Raw genomic sequence first — 19,504 nt, 5'->3', positions numbered from 1 at the left:
CCTAGGGGACAGAAAGTCATTTAGGGCTCTTCTATGCTCCTCCCCTTTCAGACGCTCCAGACATCCACCAAAGGAAGTCCTGCCTCCCTCACAGGGCGTCTCCTAGAGCTGGTCTGGAATAGGAAGAGGCTAGCGGCACAGATAGGTTCTCCCGTGGATTTGCGTGGAGGAGAGAGCCCAGTTACTACCTCCTGGGAACTTTGTAGGCGTTGAGGACAATCTGCGCTTCAGAACGCGCCCAGGCCTGCAGTTGGCAGGACTCAAATTCTTCATTCCCAACCGGGAACTCTGTCCCCGGGCTGCCGGGACACCGTGTCCTGTCACCGCAACTTCACTGGCTTCAAAAACCCTCAGTCAGGATGGGAGAGAAAAGCAGAGAGGGGAGCAACTACACTCAATTGTTCTAGGAGAGTCCATAGGAGAGGTGGGATGTGGGAGTCCCATCAGAACCCAGCTTACAATGAAAGCTGTTTGGGGGTGAAGGGTCCGAAGCTCCACCTGTACTGGGACGTGGGTGGAGGTCAGAGGGCCAGGCATGTGGGGGGGTGAGGTGTGGCGTGTAAGGGTGTAGGGTGTGTGGGTGTAGCGGTGTAAGGATGAGAGGGTTTAGGGGGGGCGTGGGGGCGTGGGGCCGGCCGGCGCCCCGCCCTCTCCCCGGGCCTGCGCACTGGCGGCAGCGCGGAGGCTGTGGGGGCGTGGCGTGGTTGTCTCCGCCCCCCGCCCCGGGCGACGTCTGGGCGGCGGGGTTGAACTCGTCGCTAGCGGGGCCGGCCTCACACTGGAGCGGCGGCGGCGGCGGCAGGATGAGCGCAGGCCCGGACCCCGTGGTTATCGTCTCGGCGGCGCGGACCGCCATCGGTGAGTGGCGTCGGAGGGCGGGCGTCCGTATTGTCCAGTTGTCTGTACGCCCGCCACGCGGAGTATGGGACGCGGAGCGAGGGACTCCGCGGCTGAGGATGGTGGGGTGCACGGGCGAAGAGTTCCCGCGGCTGAAGAGGGAGTGCCGGGGAGCTGGGTGAGAGACCCCTCGGGTGACGGTGCACGGGGCCGGGAGACCCCGCGGCTGAGGAGGGGACTAGGGGCGAGTAGATCCCTTGGAAGGAGAGAGAGGAGGGAGGGAGGGTAGGCGGTGGGCACCGTGCCCGTCAATCCTAGCTTCGCCACTGCCTGGGACGCCTCCCCCAACCACGCCGTATTTTGCCCGAGAGGCCGCCCTTCCGCGGGCTTTGATTGGCTCCATGAAGTAGAGCCACGTTCGGCCCGGCGTTACCATTGGCTGACGGAGGGACGCGCCTTCTCCTGAGGCCTCTGATTGGCCAGCGTCAGGACGAGCCATCTGTCCCACCTGTGGTGGGGATGGGGATGGCCGGGCTCACGGGGGTTCTGAACTGAATGGGAGTGGGAGTGGGGGAGGATGACCAGGGATGGTGGGCTGAATTGAGGGTACAAGTTAGGGGGGGCGGGTAGGGAATGAAATAGCCAGATGAAGGGGCCGGCTGGGGAGGAGGGGAGAAATGAACTCAGGGCACTGAGCTTGGGGGAGGTGGGGGCGTGGCAGCGGCAGTGGACGCTGACCTGGAGAGAAAGAGCATGGGGGGAGGATGGGAATGAACGGGATGGGGGAGGATGGGAGGAGGGAATGAGGAGTTAGCTGTGTTGGGGTGGAATGAAGGTGGCGAAAACTGGACTGGAGGCCGAAGATACCAACGGGAATCAGTCCAAGCTGTGGGGGTACCAGCCAGGGAAGCGTGCGTGAGGTGTGGGGTGAGCTGTGCTCCTACAATGACGGTGGACTGTTGTAGTTAGTTCTTTAGAGTTTTCAAAGCCCTTTGACCAAGATCTCTTGACTTCATTTGTTTGGGATTCATGGGGAGGTATTCATCCTCTCAATTTTATGTAAATACATGGCAATGTTTTTCCCTGGCCAGAAGCTGCTGTAAGCCATTCTGAATGTCACAACTCCCATTTGCAACTGTAACGAGTTGTGACGTGTCCGCCACCTTTATCTAGACTTGCTAGTTTGGAGAGCCATGTGCAGCAAAAGGGCAAACCTTTTGGTGGCTTTCTTCATAGGTTCAAATTCGTGCTTGCATGTGAGGGGCCTTAGGCCCGGGCCATAAGTGGACTTCCTTCCAAACTGTTAGGTTTCAGCATTACTTTATATCTGTACCCCCCCACCCCTGTTGTGTTTTAGGCTCCTTCAATGGCTCCTTATCTACTGTTCCTGTCCATGACTTGGGTGCGGTTGTCATCAAAGAAGTCCTGAAGAGGGCTAGTGTGGCTCCAGCTGAGGTGTCTGAGGTCATATTTGGACATGTTTTAACAGCAGGTAACTCGATTTTTCACCCAGGCAATGGTCAGGTTTGTGAGGAACACTGCACTCTTACAAACCTGCATTCTCACTTCCATATATTTGCTTATGGATTTTCTACTTTTAGAACACATTCTATCCCCCATCTGCCAATCTCTGCCAATAGCTTCTTTAATAAACTTTTCCAGAATGAACCTAGACTACAATCATACATCATTTTCTCATTCCCTATAAGAGAGTATACTTGGCCCTCTATGTTCCCTGAAATGTCACTCGTTCAGTAAGATGTACCCATACCATGCTAGGTGCTAGGGATCTGGCTCCAACTACACAGATAAGATCTTAGCCCCATCGAGCTCACTTTTGAGCTAGATAAAGAGGAACGTAAAGAAGGAGATGGGTGAGATGTGAAAAGGAGAGAGTCGTGGGTAATGCAAGTGGTTCAGCACCACTAACTGGAATATTGGCAGACCCAGTCCATCCAGAGGCACGCACGGTTGATGAAAGGGGTAGTTATGAATAATGAAAGGGACTGAGTGAAAAGGTTTTGGGCCAGATGACATAGTTTCAAATCCCAGTTCTATCATTTATTTCTGAGTAATTCTGTGTAGTTGGCTAAGGTCACTGGACTTCATTATCTTGAGTATAAATTAGAGATAAAAATAATTGTACTCCTAGGGATTCAGTCAGACATAGCTTTGATGGTGTGATGGTCAGTCATTTCCTCTTTACCGCATATTGCTGAATAAAATTTTAAGTGAAATATTGCATGTAAGAGTAGATAAATGTTAACTTTTGAGATTACTGTTAATTGGGACATTGAGCCTTGGTGGTGCAGTGGTTATGCGTGGGGCTGCTAATGTCAAAGTTGTCAGTTGAAAAACACCCCGCTGTTCTGAGGGAGAGAGATGAGGCTTTCCACTCCTGTGACAAATTACAGTTTCAGAAACCCACAGGGGCAGTTCTGCCCTGCCCTATATGGTCTCTGTGAGTTGGAATCGACCTGATAGCAGTGAGGTTTTTTGTTTGTTTTTTTAAATAATTTTATTGGGGGCTCATACAACTCTTAACATAATCTATACATACTTCCATTGTGTCAAACACTTTTGTATATTTGTTTCCCTCATCATTCTCAAAACATTTGCTTTCCACTTGGGCCCTTGGTAACAACTCCTCGTTTTTTTCCCCTCCCCACTTTCCTCTCCCCCATGAACCCTTGATGATTTATAAATTATTATTATTTTGGGCAGTGAGTTATTAATTGATACATGAAACTGCTCCACTAAGGAGTCACTTATTGATATTAAGCATTATCCTACCCTGAACTCATTTTTTAAAAAGCAAATCTCAGGGATCGTTACCTACACAACACTGAGACTATTGACATTTCTTTACCCTGGTGCAAACAAGGGGTATTCATGAGCAGATGGAGAAGAATGACCAGATATTGACTCTAGTTCTCACCTCATTATGGCCTGAAGCTATTAGGAGACTACATTTACTTTGTGTAACAATGGCATGGTGAGGAGTGGGTGGGGAGTTATTGACCTGCCCTTAATTTCATAATGGGGAAAGACTGAAGATCACCAGTCCAAGGTTGCTGCGTATGCACCACAGATCAGACATACCTCCTCTCGACTGTTCCTCTCATGGCACTCTACTTCTCTACCAGAATTGATCATTCTTTCCAGTGGCCATACAGAACTTACAGGTCATAATCACATTTATGAGGTTCATTAAAGAAGTAAAAGTTTACAATTCAGGAATGCCTAGGATACAATTCTTGAATTAGAACAGGCTCTTTTCAGCTATGGTTGCAGATAGATCTCTCTCTGACCATTGACCTGGCATCTGCCTTGTTGGGTAAGCGTTATCTATACTGTGCAAAGTAACCAGAATGTGTGCCACGGTAATTGACCAACCTCTGAGATTCTGCCATTCACACAGTGTCTCTTGATACTAAATATCTTTCTCGTTCAAGTGAATTGAAATGTTTTAGTTGGTTGATTCAAGTTATTGCACTATCTTTGTTGAGTAGTTCAATGTTGGTTTCTTTGACAGCAAATAATTACTTAATGGAAGTTAAAACTTAAAACATAACATTAAAAATTGTCAAATTCACCTCAGATTACTCCAGGTGAAAATCTCTAAATACAGATAACCTATAATAACTTTAACAGTTAATTGTTTATAACACACACCAAAGTTTTTTCCTAGATCAACTCTAAGATGATCCATTGGTATACCTTATACAGGTGAAAAACAATCTTCAGTTTTCTTTCCTTTTTTATAATATCAAAGTTTCAAGTCTCCATGTGGGAAAAAAAATCATCATCATTGTGTTAGGCCCAGTTGACGAGATAAGCAAATCCAGTGATACTCATATATGTGGAAGAAAGAGTTTCATATCTACAGGTAATTCTATATCAAGAAAACATCCCAGCCTAGTCCACCTCAAGTCTATAAGTCCAATAAAAGTTCATATGTACCTCTTCAGACTCACGCGGCCACATGCAGTGATGCAGAGTGCAGGATGCTCTCAGACCGGTGGTGCGTGCAAAGTCCTGTGGATCCGAGGTCGGTGGAAACATGGCAGGGCTTGGGCAGCTCTCAGTGTCCAGCAAGCAGGAAAGTCAAGGCAGGTTGGCGGGGAGGGAGAGTTCCTTACGTCTTCCTCATGAGAAGGCCATGCCCACAAGCAGGCAACCATCGGGCTGTGACCTGAAGTTAAAAAGACTGGCTAGGATCCGTTCACCACATTGCACAGCCCACTTCCTGGCTTTTCCAGCCATTTCATATTTGAATGATTAATTTCCTCCTTCCAGTCATTTTGCCAGTCCAAAACAATCACAATGAATTAATTTTTCATTAGGGCAAAGATTCCGTAGGTGAGGTGACTTTGGTCCCAGCCTTTCAGGTCTGCTGGGATAGTCATCTGATTAGGCACATTCTCCAAAAGACTGACCCTTTCTGGGATCTGATAAAATTAAACAGAGGTTGCGTCCTTGTTCTAAGCTTTACAGGGATATTGGCATCGAAAAACCTTGACAGGATTTAGATGCAGCCACAGTACTGCAGTCCCTAAGTCCCACTGATTTCGTCCATCTTTATATAGTTATAGCTTCTAGAATAAGTCTTACAATCACAATTAACCCTGTTAATAATTATTCTCACAGCTGAAACATGGTTGTGTCAGCATTTTACCCACCCTCGTACTGAGACCTATCAGGAAAAAGAGGAAACCATTCAGTGGTTCTCCTCCTTGTCCCCCTCATTTTGAGACTAAGCTTATCCTCAAAAGTGTGTAAGCTACCCACTTCATGCCTTTACCTTATTTTAAATAGCTAATATTTAAATTACTTTCCCTGTCAAAGCAGTACTTAGAGGAGACGAAATGTGCCTTAATCCGTAGAATCTTTTGATCCAGTTGGAGATTGAATTTATGTATCCAAAGCAAAGTCTAGTCCACAGCAGGCCTTCAGAGTGTGGCAATTTGGATAAACTGACAGTCAAACATCTAGTCAGCTCATCTCTAGCCTCTGTAGGCTAGGTCAATGGATACCATTCCATGGCTCAGTAGTGCACACAGCTCCCTGCACTTTAGAGCCGCAGCCCCTTCTCTTTCCGCCCTAGCCCCATGTGATAACGCCAAATGGCACCACCCAATGATGCAAAAGTATCCACACAACTCCCTGCACTTGAGAACAACCAGCCCTTTCTTTGCCTCTCTTATCCCCAGTGTCTGAGCTATGTCAGTGGTGTCATTGTGCTGTGCAGTGAATTACACAATATGATCCTTTTAGCTGTACTTGTAATGCCTATCAAGTGAGTGGGTGGAGCTATGCAAATGACATGCTTCTGTCCCACCCAGGGGTTGGATACCTTGCTAACATGACCTTTGTGCAGGTGGGGTCAAGCAAATAAAAGGTTGCTCTCCTCATGAGAGAATTGGGACAATTTGACTATCCCACTAGGCTTAAAGAGGTTGAGTAGGGTATCTCATCCACCAAGGAGAGTCAGGACAGGTAGAACTGCCTTAATGCCAGCAGTTATCAACCTGTGGGTTACAACCCCTTTGGGAATTGGACAACCTTTCATAGGGGTCGCCTAAGACCATCGGAAAACATATTTCCGCTCCTCTATCCATCTCCAGGCGGGTCTACCCACATGCAGATACGCCCACATATGAGTGCCCGGTGTGAAGACTGTTACCCATGTAACACCATGCTTCAAGACAAAATTTTATATTAGAGACCAGCTAGGTAGTACTACTGCCTTGTAATTCCAAAGAGAAAAATGGGATTTGATTAAGAGCACATTTTTTTAAGTTACTCCATTGTTCTTTGCTATTTGTGGCTGCTATTTTCATTTTGTTAGCATTGTTTTTGATGAGCACTTTGAGTGGAGAGCCAAACATTGCCCTCTTCAGCTGACTTGCAGTGACCCTTCAACTTCAATAGGGAAGACAAAAAGCAAAAACAAAACCATTTTGTGTAAAAATGGCACTTAAGATGAGAGAGAAATTCCTTATACATGATGCCTTTGAGTGCTATCTGCCCGAAGCTTTGCTAGGCAGTAATACTGACTGCATTTTTATGAGGACATTGTCTCCCCTCGCTTCCTTGGAGCAGCTGTTAGAATAGAACTGCTGACCTTGCAATTAGCAGCCCAATTTGTAACCAGGCTTCTTTGCAGATAGCAGCCAGCACCATTACTAAAATTTTCACTTCCCACATCCCTTGTTCTTTCTCTTAAAATTCCATATTTCCACTCAAAGAATCAGGAAATGCCATGGCCAGGAATCTCACCTCTTCTCACTTGGTGAGGTGGAAGGAGATCCAGGACCATCAGTAACTGTAACCATGGCTGATTCTTTTTTTTTTTTTTTAAATCATTTTATTGGGACTCTTATAGCTCTTATCACAATCCATGTATCCATCCATTATGTCAAGCACATTTGTACATACATACGTTGCCATAATTTTCAAAACGTTTTCTTTCTATTTGAGGCCTTGGTATCAGGTCATTTTCCCCCCTCCCTCATGAACCCTTGATAAATCATAAATTATTATTTTCATATCTTACATTGTCTGCTGTTTCCCTTCACCCACTTTTCTATTTGTCTCCCTGGGGGGTGGGGTGTTAATATGTTAATCATTGTGATCAGTTCCCCCTTTCTCACCCCACCTTCCCCCTACCCTCCTGGTATTGCTACTCTCATTATTGGACCTGAGGGTTTATCTGTCATGGATTCCTTGCCCACAGGCAAGCCCCTCTCTACCCCAGAGGACTAGTCTTTGCCTTGCTGAGGCAAGTGTTAAAAGCTCTTGTAGCTGTCTCATTTACTGCTAAAGAATCACACGCAATCAGTAAGAGAAAGGCTGTGTTGACTGAGGAATATTCCTTTGCTTGTGTGTTCCTTGTATTACCTCATTCAGTCCTAATAAGTCTGTTAGATCTGATTAGCTCTTTCTGTATGATCTGCATCCTTAGGGAGGAAGGGCAGCATGCATATAATGAAAATAGAATTACAAAAACAAACCAGTTTTTGTCAAGCTGATTCCAGCTCATGGTGACCCCTCATATGTAGAGAACTACATAATGTTTTCAAGACTAACTTTGTGGAAGCAGTTTGTCAGCCCTTCTGTAGTTCCTCTGAAGTGGTTTTGAACCACTAATGTTTCAGTTTAAAGTCGAAAGCTTCATTGCCATTTGTGCCACCCACAGACTAGAGTACAGTACAATTCCATATGTACTTCAAGGGCTGATGGAGAGGGCTCACTGGCATATCAACCTCTGGAGGGAACTTAGCTGATGGTATGGCCTTTCAGAACCGGCAGGAGGCGAGGGCCTTCTGTCATTTTCCTCTGCTTCTGAGAAGCATCTGTGCTGCGTCTTCCAGGTTGTGGGCAGAATCCTGTTCGACAAGCCAGTGTGGGAGCAGGAATCCCCTACCTTGTTCCGGCTTGGAGCTGCCAGATGATCTGTGGGTCAGGCCTGAAAGCTGTGTGCCTTGCAGCCCAGTCAATCGGGGTAGGAGACTCCAGCATTGTGGTTGCAGGAGGCATGGAAAATATGAGCAAGGTAAGGCATCAGAGGAGATGGCTCTCCCTGATCTCTCACTCAGAAATTCACCACTATGTTGTAGTGCAGCGGTTCTCAACTGTGGGTCGCGGCCCCTTTGGGGGTTGAACGACCCTTTCACAGGGGTTGCCCGATTCATAGCAGTAGCAAAATTGAAGTTATGAAGTAGCAATGAAAATAATTTTAAAGAGTATGGTTGAGGGGGGTGGTCACCACAACATGAGGAATTGTATTAAAGGGTCGCAGCATTAGGAAGGTTGAGAACCAGTGGTGTAGTGGGATAAACTTATGGATAGCAAGGCTTAACCAAGTAGTGAACAAGCAAGCAAATAAAGATTTAAAATCATTTTTGAAGTCAACCCATCATATTAGTCATATGAAATTATTTTTGAGGAAAAGTCAGAAACAGATGTTGCCACTGGTGTTAATCTGGGTTGACTAGAGAAGCAAATTCATAGACACTCATGTGTATAAGAGAGAACTTTATATCAAAGAGATATTGTATATTAAGAAAACATCCAAGCCTATTCCACATCAAATCCACAAGTCCAATATTAGCTCATATGTCCCATACCAGTCTGTAAATTCGTCCTCAGACTCATGCAACACGTGCAATGATGCTGCTTGCGCAGGAAGATCACAGGCCCGTAGGTAGAACATCTTGTGGATCCAGTGGAAGCATCTTAGCGCTGGCGTGAGTCTCCACATGGCTCCTCCAGCTCAAGGCTCTGGCTGCCATCAGCATAACTCCATGTGACTTGTCAACAGGAATGTCTCACAGGGAGACAGCAGAGAGAGTGTGTCTGGTCTCCAGTGTGCTACTTATCTCCGTAGCGCCTCCAAATGAGGTCATCAAGCTGTGACCTGACTGACAAGACTACACTACTCCTTTTCAAGTTAAGAAGAGGTTATGTAACTTCCACACCACTTACCTTCTTGCAAATGGTTAGCAGGTCCAATCCTTGTTGACCTCGGAAGAGCTACCTGTGACTGTACTCTTCTCCATTCGGTGTGCCAGGCACATACTTGTTTGGATCCAAGAAGTCTGGATGACAGCTACCTGGCAAACTGATTGGAAGCGATTCATATTTGTCCTCATTCGAAAGAAAGGTGATTCAACAGAATGAAAAAATTGTCGAGCAATATCATTAATATCACATGGAAATAAGATTTTACCAAAGATCATTCAACAACAGTTATAGCAGTACCTCGACAGAGAGCTGCCAGGAAGTCAAGCCAGTCTCAGAAGAGGATGTGGCAAGAGGGACCTTGGCTGAAGGCAGAGAATATCAAAAATATGTTTGCTCTGGTTTTATTGACTTCCCAAAGATACATCACTGTTGATCCACCATGAGTTACGGACAGCATTGAGAATAGGAATCCCAAAATGCTTCATTGTGCTCACGCAGAACTTGTACATGGACCAAGAGGCAGCTGCTGGAATAAAACTAGGGAATGCTCCATGGTTTTAAATTTGGAAAGATGTGTGTCAGGGATGTAACTTTTCACTTTACTTGTTCAACCTGTATGCTAAGTGATCTGACAAGCTGCCCTCTTATGAAGAAGAGCACATCAGGATTGGAGAAAGGCGTATTAACCATCTGTGATATGCAGAGGACACATCCTTGCCTGCTGAATGCGAGGACTTGAAGCATTTGCTCATGAAGATCGAGGACTGCAGCATTTTGTCTGATTTGCATTGTACTCACCGTAAAGAAACCAAGTTCTCACAATTAGACATAATGAATGAAGAAAGGATAGAAATGGTGAGAGATTTTATCTTGCTTGTATCCTCAATGCTCATGTGGAAGCAGCAGTCTAGAAATCAAATGATCTCTTGCACTGGGCACATCCTGTTGATGTAGTGGTAAAGTAGTTGGCTGCTAACCAAAAGATCTGGTTTGAACCCATTAGCTGCTCCAAGAGAAAAAGATCTGACTGTCCATTCCCATAAAGGTTAGGAAACACTTTGAAGTAGCTGTACTCGGAGTTGATTCAACAGCAATGGATATGGGCTTTTTAGTAGCTGGGACGCTGAGTGGATAGATTTTGCTGCAGAAATGTGAATGAGCAGGTAGAGTAAGCATGGAGTAGTCCTGTAACTACTGAGACTTCAAGCCTAGACCCTGACAGAAAGGTAGAATGGGTAAGAAGAGGAGAGATGACCAAGGAAATGTTTAAGATAGTTTTGAGTGGGATCCTAAAGTCCGCTCACTGCCGTCTTGGCTGTTCTGATACAGTGGGACCCTAAAGGACCGGGTAGAACTGCCCCTGTGGGTTTTCTGAGAGGCTTACTATTTACAGAAGCAGAAAGTCTCCTCTTTCATCATAGGAGTGGCTGGTGGTTTCAAACTTTTGACCTTGCAGTTAGCAATCCAACCGCACCCTAGTGGGATCCTAAAGAGAGGGTGAATTATAACCAAGCCCAAATCTTTTTGTATTTCTTGTTTCTAGGCTCCTCATCTGGTTCACTTGAGAACAGGAGTCAGGCTAGGTGAGACGCCTCTGACTGACAGTATACTCTGTGACGGTCTTACAGATGCATTTCACGACTATCACATGGGTGTTACAGGTAAGGCAGACGGCTGAAAGTATGGTGACCTACTATCGAGTAAAGAACTACTTCTATATGGCACAAACAGTATCTGCGTCTAGAGAGGTTTTGAAACAATGGCACGACAATTTCAGCGAGCAGTCCTCACGTCCAGTTCTTTGTTTCTAATCCTCATTCTCCACTGAGAGGAACCAGACTTCCTTCCAGAAATGCCTTAGTCCAGCTCTGGGACAAATTGCTAGAACATGTAAGGGCTTATCCTAGAGGTGCTCCAAAAGGACACAGGGGAGTCAGAGGAATTCCCACGGCTCTAATGTTGGACAATTGAAGGATCACAATAAATAAATGATGGGAGCGGTACAAAGAGGGAAGGGATGAATAGAAGCGGAGCACACGACCATTCCAGAGCAGTGAAATGGTGATGTCACTTTGGACACACGTGATGTTCGTTTGTCAAAACCCACGGAGCGTATACAACACAGAGTGAACCCTAATGTAAACTCTGGACTTAATGACATAGGAAGATCAGCTCATCAGTTGTAATTACTGTGCCAGAGACATGCAAGATGTTAATAATTTCAAAGGGAGAAAAGGGGTCCTTAAAATTATTGCGCAGGAACTGTTTGCGCCACTGGAGCATTCGAAAAGAGGTCATATTGGGGAACTCTGTATGTTTTGTGTGACCCTAAAACTGCTTCAAAAAAACAAACATCTATTATAAAGAGTAAATCATGATAGTACTGGATTATACCTCATTAAGTAAGATGAAAACACAACCACTCTATATTGACGTCAAGAACAGAGTAAACAGAGGAAAAAGAGAAAGCTCTTCTCTACAAGAGAATGCCGATCCATCTAGGGAACACTTTGGAGTTAGAAGTCCCTAAATGAGTGCTCAATCAGTGGAGTGAGAATTTGATGACATCAAATTACTAATTGTATAAATCTCATAAATTACTTAGTAATGGAAAATACTAATTTTATAAAGGGAGACCAGGTGAATGGCTGCATCTTTAATTGATCAAAGCTATGTCACCTGAGATAAACTGGCATCATACGGGTTCAATAAATGCACTTAGTTATTGTCTCCCTGCCTGCCTTTTCACTCAGTCTTAACCTAATGAGGAAATACTAGACATGCCCACATTAGGGAACATTCCACAAAAGAACTGGCCCATGGTTTAAAAATATATCAATATCAGTATTATGGATTAACTTGTGTCCCCCCCAAACCATGTTCTGGAAAGATAACCCCTATACATGTGAATATAGTCTGATCTGTGAATCAGTGTTGTTTGTTACATTAATGAAGCCCTATCCATGTAGAGAGAATTTTTAGCCATTCATTCTTTTTTTTCAAATGAGAAGCTTTATTAAAAGCTGGGGATCAGGAGTCAACTATTGCTCAAAAAGTCTCTCTGTCCCAAACCGATACTCAAACTCCATTTTATAAAGCAACAAATCGCGTGCAAGTGAGATAACTTTTTGCATCTAATCACAACTGTACATGTTGACGAGGTGGGTGAACAGCCAGGGAACTTTCTGCCAGTATTAGTTAAAGCCAGTCATTTTTGAGATGTAAAAGGAGATGGGTCCCCCACTATCATGATCCCAATTCTACAGTACAAATCTGACTAGACCAGAGCAGGTACACTGGTACAGATAGGAACTGGAAACACAAGGAATGCAGGACAGATGAACCCTTCAGGACCAGTGGTGAGAGTGGTGACACCGAGAGGGTGGAGGAAAAGTGGGGTAGAAAGGGGGAACCGATTACAAAGATCTACATATAACCCCTCCCTGGGGGACTGATGACAGAAAAGCGGTTGAAGGGAGACATCGGACAGTGTAAAACATGACAAAATAGTAATTTATAAATTGTCGTGGGTTCATGGGGCGGGGCGGGGGAGCTGGGACGGAGGGAGAGAGATAACCAAGGGCTCAAGTAGAAAGCAAATGTTTTGAGAATGATAGGGCAACAAATGTACAAATGTGCTTGACACGATGGATAGATGGATTGTGATGAGTTGTATGAGCCCCCAATAAAATGATTTTTTTAAAAAGAGATGGGCTCAGAAGCAGGAATAAGAGAAGGTAAGTCCATGCCCCACAAAGGCCACTAAGGAACAAATTAAAAAGAGACTCGGGCCTCCCCTCAAATTCAACAGAGAAAATCTCTCCCTTCAACTGTCATTCTGAATTTGCAGTTTTACCTGCGTAAATTGTGGGAAAATAAATTTGGTTTTTTTTTAAGCCACTCACTTGTGGTATTTCTAGAAAACATTCAAGAAACAGAAAGGTCCACGATATATTATGTGAAATAGGACATTATGTGTTTTGGATATATTTTTAAAAATCATTTTATTAGGGCTCATACAACTTATCACAATCCACACATACATCAATTGTGTAAAGCACATTTGTACATTCATTGTCCTCACCATTCTCAAAACATTTGCTCTCCACCTAAGCCCCTGGCATCACCTATTTTCCCCCTCCCTCCCCAGTCCCCCCTCCCTCATGAACCCTTGATAATTTATAAATTATTATTTTGTCATATCTTGCCCTGTCCGACATCTCCCTTCACCCACTTTCTGTTGTCCGTCCCCCAGGGATGAAGTTATATGTAGATCCTTATAATCGGTTCTCCCTTTCCACCCCACCCTCCTGGTATCACCACTCTTAACCACTGGTCCGTGATTTGGATATTTTGTGGACACTATATTACATATGGGCAGAACCAGATTGCAAACAAATTCCATTCCTAAGTTGAATTTGTATGTAAATCAGAAGAGTACAGTGTGGTTTTTATCAAATGTCAGCCAAATGTTTTTCTTACTATAACACTTACTGCAAACACTTCCAGATATGCCAAACCATCTTTAGCGTGTTTTGATTCATGTTTCAAAGGCATTTCTATCTTATAAACCATTGTGTGCATCTGAAAGTTTTATATGCTTTATGGGAGTTGGACTCTGAGCGTACATGACCACTGATATTGTCCCAATGGATGTATATGGCACCTGCCTGTTTTGTCTTGAGATTAAATTTCCTGAGTTTGTTCACTGGTTATGTAAGAGAAGGACTGTGTCTAGGGAAACCATATATACTGAAGTTAAGAAACTGAGGCTTAAAAGGGCTTGGCAACTCCAACTTTCTCTCAGATAGTTCTAATAAAGAGAATGACAGACAGGTGGAAGAAAATATAAACAATTGGTAAAAAGATTTCTATAAGCTTAAAACTATACAGAAAAGAAGGCAGAAAAATCAAATGACTATGTTACAGTATGTTAAGATACATTGAAGTCTTTATTCCTAGTAATTGTGATTGTGACTTTGTTTAGGAAGAGAGTCTCAAGCTGTTTTCATGTAAATGAGGTCACACTACAGTAGGGTTGGCCTTTACTGAAACAGGACTCTCAGTAAAGAAGACAAGAGACCCAGAGATAGAGAGCAGGTAAGTATCATGTGAAAACTGATCGATGCATCTGCAAACTCAGGATTTCAAGAAGCACCAGAAGTTGGAAGAGAACCTTCAAAGGGCATGGCCCTCCCGCCATCCTCAATTTGACTTGTAGCCACCTCCGGAGTGGTGAGACAACCAATTTCTATGGTTTGAAGCCTCCTAGTTTCGGTTAGTTTGTTAGGGCAATAACTGGAGGCTGATAAAAGAAAATGGCTTTTCAAGAGTCACCCGAACATTTCTGTATTCCTTGCCAGTGGTGGCAAGGTGACCGCTGAGCACATACTGCGTGCTCAGTCCGTGCTTATTTAGATCTGAAAAGTTTCAGCTCCCAAGAGCCAGTTCATAAAAATGTCTGTTGTTTTTTCCCCTCCTTTTCTCTTTCAGCTGAAAATGTAGCCAAAAAATGGCAAGTGAGTAGAGAAGATCAAGACAAGTTGGCAGTTCTGTCCCAAAACAGGACAGAGAATGCACAGAAGGCTGGCCACTTTAACAAAGAGATTGTGCCAGTGTTTGTCTCCTCAAGAAAAGGTGGGTTTGTAGGATAATCTTTTGTGAGTCCAGAGTAGGGATCTTAGTTTTCTCTTTCCCAGTAAAGGTATATCTGGATAGATCTGAATATATCTGAATGTGAAGGCGGGGTGGTTGTAATAGTTTACTGAGTGAAGAAACCAACTATCAGTAGTTATTTCCAGAGTGTCCAGAACTGATGTGTTCATACAGCTGGCTTCGTGGGAAACCAGAGCATTGGTTCTTGATTATTATGAAGCTCCAACTGGCCTGCTGCTGTTTCTATAGGGCCAAATCTCTTCAGAAGTGAACTCCCGGTACTTCCTGTTCCTTCTGTGTGCCCTTCCATTTAGATTCCTCCACAGTGAAGCCTTCTACGTCACTTGGCCATTATTTGGTGTGGAGAGCTCTGATACAGTTCCTGATTGATGACTGCTCTGATGTCCAGATTGGCCTTGATACTTACTACCTGAGTATCAAGTGTTTTATAGCTAGCGAAGTCCTGGGACTCGGTTCATAGCAACATTTTGTACAAAGCACTTCTTTCAGCCACTTTCTTCTGCAGGGCCTATAGATACAGGAACTAGTCTGTCAGATCAGCAGGTACATACGGAACTTCTAGGGCACTGATGAATCTGTTTCCTGTGATGTGGAAATGAATTGTGGGAGGAATATTTAAGCGACACATTAATAGTAAAGAGTTTGTAAAGGAAAACCAAAATAGACTGCATAGAATTATGTGATCTGCATTTCTGTTCCACTACCTTATACCCACCCACTGCCATTGAGTCATTATGTCTCTATATAGCAGTGGTTCTCAACCTTCCTAAGGCCACAACCCTTTCATACAGTTCCTCATGTTGTGGTGACCCCCCCCCCCCAACCATAAAATTATTTTCGTTGCTACTTCATAACTGTCCTTTTGCTACTGTGTTATGTCGGGCGACCCTTGTGAAAGGGTCATTCAACTCCCAAAGGGGTTGCGACCCACAGGTTGAGAACCACTGCTCCATAGGTTTCTGAGACTGTAAAACGTTCCAGGAACAGAGAGGTTCATCTTCCTTCCAGTAGCCTAGAGTTAGGATTGGAATGGTGGTGGTTTTGAACTCCTGACTTTCCAGCAAGCAGTCCGGTGCTTAGATAGACGGCACCACCATAAACCATAACCAAAACCACTGCCATTGGATTCCGACTCATCACAACCCTATTGGACACAGAACTGTTTCTGGGACTGTAAATCTTTACTGGGACAGAATGCCTCATTTTTGTCCCAAGGGGCAGCTGGTGGTTTCGAACTGCTGATTTTTTAATCATTTTATTGGGGGCTCATACAACTCATCACAATCCATATACACCAGTTGTATAAAGCACATTTGTACAGTTGTTACTCTCATCATTCTCAAAACATTTGCTCTCCATGTAAGCCCCTTGCATCAGCTTATTCCCCCCCTCCCTCATGAACCCTTGATAATTTATAAATTATTATTTTGTCATATCTTACACTGTCCGACATCTCCTTTCACCCACTTTTCTGTTTTCTGTCCCCCCGAGAGGTTATATGTAGACCCCTGTAATTGGTTCCCCCTTTTCACCCCACCCTCCCTTGACCCTCCCAGTATGGCCACGCTTAGCACTAGTCCTGAAGGGATCATCCATCCTGGATTCCGTGTTTCCAGTTCTTATCTATACCAGTGTACACCCTCTAGTCTAGCCAGATTTTTAAGGTAGAATTGGGATCATGCTAGTGGGGGAGGAAGCATTTAGGAACTAGAGGAAAGTTGTATGTTTCATCGTTGTTACACTGCACCCTGAATGGCTTGTTTCCTCCCTGTGACACTTCAATAAGGGAATGTCCAGTTGCCTACAGATGGCCTTGGGGTCCACATTCCCCCTCATTCGCAATATGATTTTTTTGTGAACTGCTGATCTTTTGATTAGCAGGTTGTTACCCACTAAACCACTAGGGCTCCATAATGCAGTTTTAGTTTAGTGGAAATCAGAACTTATTTGTGCATTTAACTAGTTCATGTTTCTAAAGATGTTGGCTCTTATTTATGTCATACTGGTAAATTCCCTCATCTTTGCCAACATCACGGTAAGGATCAACATGAATCAGATCCCCCAAACTAACATCCTAGCTACCCAGACCTGGGTAAGAGCTCACACATTAAATGACAACACCATCTGACAGAGTGAAAGTTAAGTAGATGCAGCTGTAAAGTTGGGGAAGTCCACAGAGACCCAACCTTCTCCCCTGCTGGCTTCAGATTGGATGTTTCTCACTGTGTCAGCTATAAGCATGGAGTTCTCAGAACCACCTTTCTGACCTATTGGTTCTTCTGAGCCCTCTAGGTTACTTAACACTTCTGTAAGGTGCTGTTGGGTCAGTTCTGCCTCAATAGTGACCTTGTATACAACAGAAGGAAACATTTCATGTCTGGTCCATGTTGCAGCCGCTATGTTAATCCATTTCCTTGAGAGTCTTCCTCTTTTTCATTGACCCTCTGTGTAACGAGCTTGACGTCCTACGTTCTTGAGATGAAGTCTTTCATCCTCCCATCTAAGGATTTCTTAACGCCCAGAAGGGTACAAAAGAGGGGACACATAGGAGCAAGATCTGGAAGGGTTCTTAAGAAGAGTTGTCCTCTCATAAACAGATGGCCACTCCAACCAGGACGATCACTCTGGCTTGGAAACTAAAGGGAATGGGTGTTCTCCTTGTCCAGTGGAAGTGGATGGGTGTATCCTATCAAACTCTCTTTTGAGAGAGTGGGACAGTGGCGGGACAGTCCCGTTTTTAAACAATTTGTCCCTCATCCTGCAGCATTTTAAAAATAGTCCCAATTTTTGGAAAGAATGCACAAGATAGGGTATACAGTTTTCGGCTGCCATGTGGCTATTTCGCCAGGATATGAGTTTTATCAATGGTGTCCCGCTTTACCAGTGTTAAAATCTGGTCACCTTATCTTAGGAGCATACATGCTGAGGACACGCGTGATACCTGATAGCCTAAAATGTGGAGCCCAGAGATAAAGAGTACAGATTTCCAAGAAATTGCTGTCTGGTATGATACGGGTTTTCAAAATGTACATTGATTTACCTTGTATTTCAATTCCAAACTTGAGTTCCTCTTGAGCTCTTTAAAAACAAAACATTGTTTTAATGTAAAAATAAACCCCTGGTGGCATAGTGGTTACACATTGGGCTGCTAACCACAAGGTCAGCAGTTCAAAACTGCCAATCCCTCCATGGGAGAAAGATGAGGCTTTCTACTCCTCTAAAGAGTTAGTCTTAGAAGCCAGGGGCAGTTCGCCCCTGTCCAGGGGGGTTGCTGTGAGTTGGAACCGGCTTGATGGCGGTGCATTTTTTGTTGCGGTTCTTGTTGAGAAAGATGCCTAACGTAAAATTTACTATCTTAAGTGTATGATTCAGTGGTTTTAATTACATTCTCAGTGCTGAGTGATCAACATCAATTAGCTGTTTCGAGAACTTTTAAAAAAAATATTTTTATTGGGGGCACTGACATCTCATCACAATCCATACATTCCTCCAGTGTGTCAAGGACATTTGCACATATGCCACCATCATCATTTTCAAAGCATTCTACTTGAACCCCTGATATTAGCTCCCCATTTCTTCCCCCTCCCTCACCTGCCTGCCCTCCCTCACGAACACTTAAGTTATAGATTATTTTTTCCCTCTTACATCATCCTCTGTTGCTCCCTCACCCACTTTTCTGTTACTCATCCCCCTGAGAGGGGGTTCTAGCTTGATCCTTTTGATTGATGCCCCCTTTCTTCCTCCATCTTCCCCTTATCCTCCTGGTATCTCTACTCTCCTTGTTGGCCCTGAGGGGTTTATCTGTCCTGGATTCTGTGTGTTGTGGGGGCTCTTAAATGTAGCAGTGTACATGCTCTGGTCTAATCGGTTTGTAAGGTAGAATTGGTCATGATAGTGGGGGGGAGGAAGCACCAAAGAGCTAGAGGAAAGTTGTTTCGTTGGTGCTATACCGCACTTCTGACTGGCTCATCTCTTCCCCGTGACCCCTCTTTGAGGGGATTTCCAGTTCTCTAGATGGGAATTGGGTCTCCACTCCATGCCCTCCCACCTCATCCCTGCCCATTCACCTTGGGTATGGTTTTATTATTGGTCTTAGATACCTGATCCCATTGACACCTCGTGATCACAGGTTGGTGTGCATCTTCCATGTGGGCTTTGATTCTGAGTTAGACGGCTGCTAGTTTATCATTTCTCGAACTTTTTAAGCCTCTCAAAATACTCATTCGAGGCCCCTCCTCCTCAAGCTCCCTTTGAGCTGGTGTAAGGCACCATCATCTTCATGTTAGAGTGAGCCTTTCTTCCCCGAGCCCCAGATTTTGTCTGAGTAATATGCCAAAGTGCTGTGGTGTACACGGTAGCATCTCTCATCTTGGCTAACTGGCTTTCCATTTTTTCCAGGTCTTACTGAAGTTAAAGTAGATGAATTTCCTCGACCGGGGAGCAACATGGAGGCAGTATCCAAGCTCAAGCCCTACTTTATTACAGATGGAACAGGCACTGTTACTCCAGCTAATGCTTCAGG

At 44.6% G+C, this 19,504-nt stretch overlaps 1 protein-coding gene across 1 annotated transcript in view; it reads left to right on the top strand.

The window, feature by feature from the left end:
* The first annotated feature begins 763 nt into the window (after positions 1-763).
* ACAT2 (acetyl-CoA acetyltransferase 2) overlaps positions 764-19,504 on the top strand; it is a 22,308-nt gene continuing 3,567 nt past the window's right edge. Inside the window, exons 1-6 of the mRNA XM_004701922.2 lie at positions 764-858; positions 2,195-2,329; positions 8,214-8,395; positions 10,850-10,967; positions 14,800-14,943; positions 19,381-19,500. Coding sequence (XP_004701979.1) covers positions 804-858; positions 2,195-2,329; positions 8,214-8,395; positions 10,850-10,967; positions 14,800-14,943; positions 19,381-19,500 — 754 coding nt within the window. The 5' untranslated portion in view covers positions 764-803. The remainder of the gene's footprint in view (positions 859-2,194; positions 2,330-8,213; positions 8,396-10,849; positions 10,968-14,799; positions 14,944-19,380; positions 19,501-19,504) is intronic.

The sequence above is a fragment of the Echinops telfairi genome, unplaced genomic scaffold, assembly GCF_000313985.2.
Source record: "Echinops telfairi isolate 266 unplaced genomic scaffold, ASM31398v2 ScPeMD7_3533;HRSCAF=4204_0, whole genome shotgun sequence".
Taxonomy (NCBI): Eukaryota; Metazoa; Chordata; class Mammalia; order Afrosoricida; family Tenrecidae; genus Echinops; species Echinops telfairi.
Note: the sequence above shows the minus strand (reverse complement) of the source record. Positions and strands in the feature narration are given on the sequence as shown.